The sequence below is a fragment of the Rhagoletis zephyria genome, unplaced genomic scaffold, assembly GCF_001687245.7.
Source record: "Rhagoletis zephyria isolate East Lansing unplaced genomic scaffold, Rhagoletis_zephyria_1.1 Rzeph_scaffold_08752, whole genome shotgun sequence".
Taxonomy (NCBI): Eukaryota; Metazoa; Arthropoda; class Insecta; order Diptera; family Tephritidae; genus Rhagoletis; species Rhagoletis zephyria.
This window is the reverse complement of record NW_016165832.1, coordinates 10,810-20,425: the sequence shown is the minus strand read 5'-3', so window position 1 is coordinate 20,425 and position 9,616 is coordinate 10,810. Positions and strand designations below refer to the sequence as shown.

At 42.7% G+C, this 9,616-nt stretch overlaps 1 protein-coding gene across 1 annotated transcript; it reads right to left on the bottom strand.

The window, feature by feature from the left end:
* Window positions 1-7,933, bottom strand: LOC108375327 (integrin alpha-PS3-like; the record flags this gene model as incomplete). Its single annotated transcript, XM_017631432.1, is given in 13 exon segments — window positions 1-234; window positions 2,468-2,724; window positions 2,727-2,897; window positions 2,900-2,944; window positions 2,947-3,163; window positions 3,165-3,282; window positions 4,848-5,213; window positions 5,291-5,420; window positions 5,494-5,659; window positions 6,215-6,630; window positions 6,695-6,797; window positions 6,868-7,083; window positions 7,148-7,933. Coding segments are annotated over 13 exon segments (3,114 nt in total), but the record flags the coding sequence as incomplete, so codon positions are not given.
* Between the last annotated feature and the right edge of the window lie 1,683 nt (window positions 7,934-9,616).

Genomic DNA, 9,616 nt, shown 5'->3' with positions numbered 1-9,616 from the left:
TGTGTGTGTGTGTGTTGTGTGATGATAAAGCCATTCGTTTCGTAATTATTGCAGCGTAAAATTTGTAAAAAAATATACTTTGAATGTTTTTTATCTAAAGTGTTTTTTTGTTTAATTTCTGTCAGTATTTAGGTTTTCTGCTTCTGGCTCTACATCATCTCGTGCCGGTCTTGTGGAACCTTGATGAACCAATGCATCCATTTCCTCCTTCTTCGCGCGCTTGAAGAATCCAAGCTGTAAATTACAAATATTTAAAATAAATTTAGTACAAGAAAGCAAACGGTAGTAAAAATTTTTAGGGAAAATATTGGATACATTTATGCCAAAAATGGCGCCACCTAGCCAGGGTCGAGAAATTTAGAAAAATTTATGCTCTGATTTGTTTCACATTTGGCATGTTTAGTTGAAGCGTAGTAGAACATAGATTTGCAAAAAATGGAACGGCTGGTGGCGCTGATGTCAAAATAAAAAGTACATTCGACATATACATAATGCATTTTTTCTTCCCGCTACAAAATTCTTTCAAGAACAATATTAAAGAAACGTTTTCAATGGAAATTTTAGAAACGTAACGCCAGGTAACGTCACGTCAGATAATTCAGCTGATTTAATATAAAGCGGCAAAGATTTCTACATTTCAAAACTTGGAAAATTAACCGTAAACATTTCCAATATTACCTACTACAAAATCGTTTATACAAACATACAAATACCCAATTCGCAGAGCTTTGAAATTTGGAAATCGAAGTAAAAATCCACTTCTGGTTTTTGTAACGTCACGCCAACGCGTAAGGTTACTAATATCTTTAAATCGCTACCACCAACATTTGTAATTTTTTATACTGAATATGGGGCTATTTAATTGCTATGCAAATCTAGAAACACCTTTTTAAAATTTTGACTTTGTCAATTCTTCTTTTTTAACATTTTGTCAAACGAGCGTTACGAAACGCCAGTTTTAAAATACCCATATATAAGGAGGTCAGATGGTTTGTGAACCGAGTCGGCTGGGGAATCGCTGGATATCCTTATGAATACTCATTTTCCAGGATGCAGGATCGACGGAATGAAAGCTATTTTCCAAGCCACTCCGATGACCTACTGGAGGAGATACTGGAGAGATAAAATATAAAATTTGTTGGTTTCCTCTTCTCACTCTTTAAATCATCGGATATGGACGGTGAGATATGGTCATTCTAATTTTTTTTTTAGAGCGTGCGTTTTACTAAACAACGTCCCGTTAAGCTGGTGAAAGAAGTTTTCTTCCTAAAACACGTTGATCATGCCAGTGCTAGAGATTTCTGGCCAATAAGCCTAATGTCCTTTGTAATCGAGAAATTTTTAGAGGCTCTTAGATCTGTGCATTAGAGACAAAACGTCCAATTTATCTTGCTCTCAACATGCGTACCTGAAAGGGAAGCCAACGAAGACTGACCTGCATGAGGTGGTTTGTACGATTGAGACTTCGCCCTACTACAAACAATAAGCATATAAAATACACACAAACTCAGTGCGGTCGGTACATGCCGGAAAGATTGGCTTACCCTCTATTACCGCAGAACTCCACAGGCAAACACCGATGGCCTACCAACTGTCATTTTGACGAGCAATGTGATTGCAAGTTTTTGTGTGTGGGCACTTTGATGTCTTGAAATAAGCATTTGCCGCATGACGCCACCAGACAACATTCTCTCAATTTCGGTGTTTAAAAACATTTAAAACTTTAAAAAACTTGCTGAATAATTTCCTAAAACGTAATCATGAATAATCCAATAAGGAACAGACTTTTATTTTGATTTAATATAAAAATTTCATCGATGTAACCACCAGCACGCTTTCTTTCAAATGAAAATATGGCTGTCAAACTATCGAATTGCCTGCAATAGATGTCAAGCAATAAGCGCTGACATATATTGCAGCAAATGAGAAATAGGCGGTCTCCATTGGAAATATATTTTGTGATATAGTTATCACGACATCAGCGTTTTCCTGTGGAGACAGGGCCTTAGGTTCAGTCGCAGCTGCGAGGACCCGAGCTGCAAAGAGACAGTCGAACACTGAGGCTTAAAACACTCTGTACATAATTCCTGCAGAATGTTTCAGAGTTCAGCCGCCTCTCTCTTTATGGCGTAATAAAATTCATTAAAGCCATTAAAGCTGTTTTAATTTGTATTTCTTCTAAAGTGTTATATGTAAAGAACCTAAGTAGTGTCACAATAAGCGACATACACGAATCAAAAAGTGGGTCAAAATGGTTCGACATTAAAATAAAATGTCTTTCTCCAGGAAAAGGGCAACAAAATGGCGCTACCATATTTCTTGGGTACCACAACCAGCCTTGATGCATAGCTCTAAATGTTTCTATTAGATCCCTAGACCTTCGAGCGCTATAGGCATACAATTACGTCGAAATGCTTCTATAAAGTTGATTACAATCATCCCAGTATAATATAATAAATAAACTCACCTTATACATTCCGTAAGTCATTAGCGCCAATAGCAAGAGTCCACCCAACACGGCCAATATATACACCCATATCGGCGTACCATAGAGTTGATGTTTCGAAACAATATTATAGTCGATGCTCTTGCGTATCGCCAGCGATTTGCCATTAGAGTCACCAATCTTTTTCACATCCGCACCGATTAGTATAACAAAATATTCCCATGGTTCAATCAATATCTGATTGATCTCATTCAGATCGACTTGATATTTCATTGTCACGTGATGGGCTTCTCGGGTTTGAAATTATAAACACGCATAACAGAGCGCACACAAATCGTCATCTCGGGATCATTGCAATTGAAAACGATCGTACGATTCACTGGCAATTTACCTCTTAGATCTTCACTTAGCAGTTCGTGCGCCTTGACGATACGAGCATACTGTGCTTTGGTGCCGTATTGGCAGCAGCTTCACGACGTCTACGACGTCGACTGATAAAGTCGTTGTGTCATCGGTATGGGTTGCTGAAAGATGTGGCAAAATGGAAATGGAGTAAGGAAAGAGTTCAACAGTTATTTGGCGATCTTTAAACTTACAACTTTCGCTTTCTACTGTCATTTCATAGAAGCTGTTGGAATCATATTGCGCATTAATGTGTTTATGTTTATTCGTCTTGGAAACTGTAGTTGTGCTGTGCGTACTCGTCGAGNAAGGGATATGTAAATTTGACATTTGCACAAATCAAATTAAATATCCGCAAACTCACCTCGTAGTTGTTAATGATTTCGGTAGTATTGCTGATCTTCTCCAAGTTGACATGCGGTGTTTTGGGAATGCTAAAAATATAAAACGCAACGTGTAAGTTAAAATCATCAACAGTTTTACGTTGGCTGTGATCAGCACATAAATTTTATGTGAAGTTTTTTCAAGCCAAAAGAGGTTCAAATATTTTCTTCGTTGTACTATATAAGACGGTTGTCCCATCTACTTAGTTTTATTCTAAACTTTTAAATATTGAATGCGTAACCTTAAAACTTTTTAAGAACTGGGAGCGATGTGGCACCTTACGCTGTCTAGGCTATCTTGGATTATATAGCCATTATAAATACATACTTTCGGCAACGCTAATGCAAAATTGCTCAACGGTTACCTCGCTCACCATTTTCGCTTGCGCACCAACTACCGAAGTATCGACGTTCTAAGCATGGACTACAAGGCTTAATCGAGCGTATTGTTTGAAAGGCTGCAGCCCACCGTCAACCAACTTATTGGGTCCTATAAGTGTAGCTTCAGACTTGGTAAATCAATTATGGACCAGGTATTCACCATAAAGCAAATCTTGGAAAAGACCCGCGAGAAGTTGTGTTTACATTTAAAAACTCCTTCAACCACCACAGGGAGTTTCGATCGTCTCTTATGCTAACGACTGCTCTCCTTCTCGGCGCATAGATCCGCAATTTCCAATCGGGTGCAGAGCCGCAACAAGGTCCTCAAATCGTTAGCCGGCAGCACCTGGGGCAAAGACAAAGAAATGTTGTTGGCAACATACAGGGCAATGGGCTGGCCGGTCCTAAACTATTCAGCGCCCGCTTGGTCGCCGGGGACTAGCAGGACGCAGTGGACGAAGCTGCAGACATGTCAGAACACGGCACTCTGGACCGCGTCAGGATGCCTCCTGATGTCGTTTCAGCACCACCATCACGACGAGGCCTAGAGGATCGCCGCCAGGGAGCATAATATAATTCTCTGCAAGTAGTTCCCGGTAGGTTGCCACAGACATGGGCACCCGAATAGATAACTGCTTGCAGAAGAGTCCTCGCCAAAGCACTTCAGGAGGCGTCTCAACGAACTGACGGACGAAGTCAGAGGTTCATTAAATAACCTCTGGCCCCAACTGCATACCGACAGGCGTTAAACGGCATTCACATGGGGTTGGTCTTGAGTTATATATATAGACTCCCGACCTGTAAATGTAATTTTAGGCACACAACCACCCAACGTGGACGAGACAGAGCTTTGTCTGCCTTGAGAGACTCGCACTACAATAGCCCAACTCCGCTCTGACTACTGCAGTAGGCTAAACTCATACCTGAGCAGAGTGACTGCAGATGTGCCCAAAGAGTGTCCGCTATTCGGAGAGTCGCCACATGACTCACGGCACCTCTTCGCATGCCCCCAAAACCCCACCCAGCTACCGCCCCTGTCCCTATGGACAGACCGGGTGCAAGTTGCACATTTCCTGGGCCTCCCTTAGCTAAGCCTGATGATAACGTTGACGGGCAATCCGACCCGAGTGGCGCGTGGTAGCCGCTACAACAACGACAATAACAAAATAAGGAGAAATTTCTACACTTCTCTCTCCTACACAAAATTATGCATAACCCTTAGCACTCCTACTTACCCGACTATATCGATTTCGGTGAATTCTCCGAGTGTTATTACATCGGTGATCATGTTATTGGCTTCGTTGGCCTCCTTGCCTGTACTGAACACCTTGGCGGTTAGAATCACTGCTTTTCCCGATATTCCAGCAACATCGAAAATAGCAGTAAATGAGTCTTTGGCGCCTCTCGCCATTGCAACGCCATTATTCAAATCGCATTCTAAGTAGTCGTTATCTTTGATACGGCAGTTACCAGGTATTTTGGCGAAGGGCATACGATTCGATGAAGTGATGCTGATTTGAGGTAGATAAGCTGTCTCGCCATTGTTGGTTATGTCATATGTGACGGCCAGTGTACGACTACTGCCGAGAATGTATGTGTGACTGAAATGGATGGAAATCAAGTTGTTTGTTATTATTTAACTTAAGTGGAAGAATTCTTTTTATCGTGCGACACTCACTCCAAATTGTGGCTTTTAACTTCCAGATCAGCCACACAGATATCGGAACTGCAGCCCGTACTAAAGATGATCTTCTCACTGTACACCTTTGGCTCGGCCGGGTCAACGGCCGCACATTTATCACAGAACACTGTAAAGTAAAGTAGAATAAATATTGGTTAGCATTTGGGATTCGTTATAAGTCTCATCTATAAGTTACTCGCCTCCCGAATTCGGCACTCCATTAATGAGATCATAGTGCATTTCCAATTCGATTGGCTTGAAAATATCCGCTACGCTGCTGTGTACTTCACAATCAAATGAGCGGCATTGCTCCTGCAGACCAGCCGTCGCATTAAAACTAATCTCATTCGTGCGTGTTTGCACCAGCTTAGCGCGTTTGACTTGTGGGTCTNAGATCATAGTGCATTTCCAATTCGATTGGCTTGAAAATATCCGCCACGCTACTGTGTACTTCACAATCAAATGAGCGGCATTGCTCCTGCAGACTAGCCGTCGCATTAAAACTAATCTCATTCGTGCGCGTTTGCACCAGCTTAGCGCGTTTGACTTGTGGATCTACAACAATACGTATAGCCAAGTCCTGATCGCTCACCTTCGCTNACGTATAGCCAAGTCCTGATCGTTCACCTTCGCGGATGGAGTGGTGATTCTATAGCAGGTTGTGATCTTAAAACTATTTTGATCGGTTTTGATTTCTCGCGTTTGTGACTTAACAGTGGCGTGTATCTTCACCACGGGATAGGCGCGATAGACGAAAACCGCTTCGGCATTTGGTGCGCCGACGGCAAAGTCATTAAAACCATTGTTATCGATATCGGCGCCTTTGGAAAGTCCGTGACCAAACATATGCTCGCCATACTTGCTGACAACCGCATCAGGGGAGTTCAGGCGTTGANTAATCTCATTCGTGCGTGTTTGCACCAGCTTAGCGCGTTTGACTTGTGGGTCTACAACAATACGTATAGCCAAGTCCTGATCGTTCACCTTCGCGGATGGAGTGGTGATTCTATAGCAGGTTGTGATCTTAAAACTATTTTGATCGGTTTTGATTTCTCGCGTTTGTGACTTAACAGTGGCGTGTATCTTCACCACGGGATAGGCGCGATAGACGAAAACCGCTTCGGCATTTGGTGCGCCGACGGCAAAGTCATTAAAACCATTGTTATCGATATCGGCGCCTTTGGAAAGTCCGTGACCAAACATATGCTCGCCATACTTGCTGACAACCACATCAGGTGAGTTCAGGCGTTGGCTGTGATGCTGGCGTAGGCCATCGTTGCTGCCGAGATAGATGAAGACGGCACCGTTGCCAGCGAATGGCGCACCAACAGCAATATCTGCGGCGGAAGAATAATAACTTTGAGTATATTTGATTTTAAATGAAAGCGAGAATCCCAATACCATTGAAGCCATCATGGTTGATATCGCCCAGCCGACTGAGCGTGGTACCGAAACGCGCTTTGCCATGCGCTGGCGAAACTATCAGTTTTTGCTCGAAATTGAACTGTGAGTAGGCAATGGAATACAAATTAATAACTACCGACCAAATTAAGGTAAATTTAGTTTACACCTACATTGCCTTTGTTGAGGAACACATAGATGGCACCATCATCGAAAGAACCAGACGTTGAGTATTGTGGCGCTGAAATCACCACATCGGTGAGCCCATCGCCGTTAAGATCCTCAGTCAGCAGCGAATAACCGAAATATTCGCCGAAATGCGTGCCGCGAAAAACATAAACGCGCGTCATCTTCAGCTTGCTATCCTCAGAATATTTGTATAAGTAGGCCTGTTATCGAGAGAAAGAAATATTTTTTTAAGTTGCAATACGCGCAAATTAAAATGCTACTCACCTCTCCCGATTGCAAATTGGCCTGTGGCGCTGTTGCCACATACATCAGCCGATTCTTGTCCTTACTGTCAAAGTAGCCGGAGCCCACAGCATAACCAATGTACGAGTCATTCGCCTGATCTTTAGTATCCAGTACGTATTGTCCTGAGAATTCAAGTTGTCGTGTCACGCGCTTTCTTTCAGACGTATCACGCCTACTCAATATTGGATCCTCCTCGAATCGCTTGCGTACATGTATCGCCGAACCTTTCCAATTACTTATGCCTGGCGCACCAATAACGAACTCTTCATTATTATCGGTCACATGCGCGCTCAGCCCTTCCTCTGCCAACATATAATAGAAAGTGGGATGATTGTTAACAGTCTTCCTTTGCTCCGATTTAAGGCGCAATGGTGAGATCCTTTGTACTTTTGTTGGATTGTCATTGAGTGTGTCTTTAACCCAGTAACAGATGCCATTCATTAGGTAATCATTTGCGGTGGGCGTGAGAAAACGTGGCGCGCATATTAACAGCTTATCCGTGTCCTTGATGCCGCCATCCATGGCAGCACCCAGCCATTGATTGTCGCGCGCCTCATTATCGTAGGTATATGAGTCGAAGTTCTCGATTGTGATATTACCTCTATCATCGATGACATATGGATTACAGGTGGAAGTTGCTGACAAAGTGCAACGATAAATGGCACCAGTTTCATTGATATTCCGCTGGGCGGGCAGTGTGGATTGAGCGCGTGGTGCACCAACAATTATACTGAAAAAAAAAAAAAAAAAGCAAAATGAGGCGTTAGTTCACTTTGATATGAAATTAGGGCAATAAACTACGTGAAGAAGGGTAGAAATATTAAAAGCGTAGGGATAAGTACTTTAAAGATGTAATGGGAATGTAATTTTGGCGATCCGACCTTGCATAAAATGGCGACCCCATTTCTCGTTGTTCGTCTATGAAACAATTCCGTACAAAAAACACTATTTTCGCATACGTGTATTAGCTATCTTAAGATCTGATCAGGCCTCAGGATCAATAAAGACCTAAATGGAGTGTACCACTCGGTTTGTGACCAAGTGCCCTAAAGGTATCCCGCAAGGTGTTTCCTTGCCCCAAGGATCTCGGCGTGGAAACGCCCAATTTTTTCCGACTTTAGCCAGGCGACAAAAAACAGCGCTTATTTTCTCCTTTATAACAGGGTACCAACTGACAGATTGGCCGCGAAGAGGCGGCTGCATATCCATTGGTAGCCTGGACATGCAAGGAATCGGGGTGGCAAATGGGAATGCCAAAAGCGCTATTGATCTGACTTTCGAGCGACGGAACGACATGCTAAAATCTCTTAAACATCTTTGTAATGAGATAGACGAGCACATGAGTAGGCAGGCTACACCAATGTGGAACAGGCTGGCCACCTGTAAGACTACAAAGATCGTGTGGAAAAACGGCGAAGCTTGACATAACCGCTTAATGTTTACGGTCTCGTTGGCATCATAAATTACGCCTACTTTTAGCTCATAGCAGTTTGAACACCAGTTAGTATTGCTATGGACCATATGGTCTATGTGTTACTTTTTGCAACCAGATTAAGTAGTAGGGTTAGGCCCTACCCATCCACCGCTATCTGTTTCCCAGCATGATATCAATCTTGTTTAGGTGCGCTGCTTATAGCGCCCTTACACGACATGTATTTGCATATGTAAATGTTACTTTTCTGGTACATTCTAATATATGGTACATCGGAGTAGACACAAAAAAGTAGCATTTACATAATGCAAATACATACCGTGTAAGAGCACTGTTAGAGATGAAAATCGTTGAGTGTCGGATGACGTAAATGATATTTTGGGAGAACAGATATATGATTCACCTAACCTAACAATAGCTAGCGCAAACATGATAATATGACATCGTGACGATCTCGGACATCGCTTGCTTCATTCCACTTTCCCATAGACACCTCGATTGATAAGTCTGCCGACTTTACTCACGCTGGACACCGTCTCGATATTAAGTGCATATATACTTTAAAAAAGATGATTGGGGTGGCTTCGCGGAAGGTACCGAAGCACCTCCGCCGCTCTTCCCCCACTAATAAATGTTTTCTTTGAATTTCGCAAGGTGGTCTCTGTGAAAGGGGCACGCTTCATTCCAGCCGGGCGTTTGGAGGAAATCCGCCGACATTTGCTGACTGAAGCTGATGTGCTGGCAAACTAGTGTGACCATCTTCTCAGCTCAATTCTGGGTATCCCCGTATCCGAAATTTTAAAATTAAGATACAGCAGCTGGTAGTTCAGTATAGGCAGAAAAAGTGCGAAAAGCATCTCAAGCCATGAAACTCCATTGATTTAATTACGCGACACGATGAGAAGAGTGAAGGCTTCATTCAGCGATCTCGCCTAGTCAAACCCGAAGAGATGCACTAGCTATGTACTTAAGGCAGCACTTTTTGACGTAGAATACGTCTTACGTTTCGATATGGA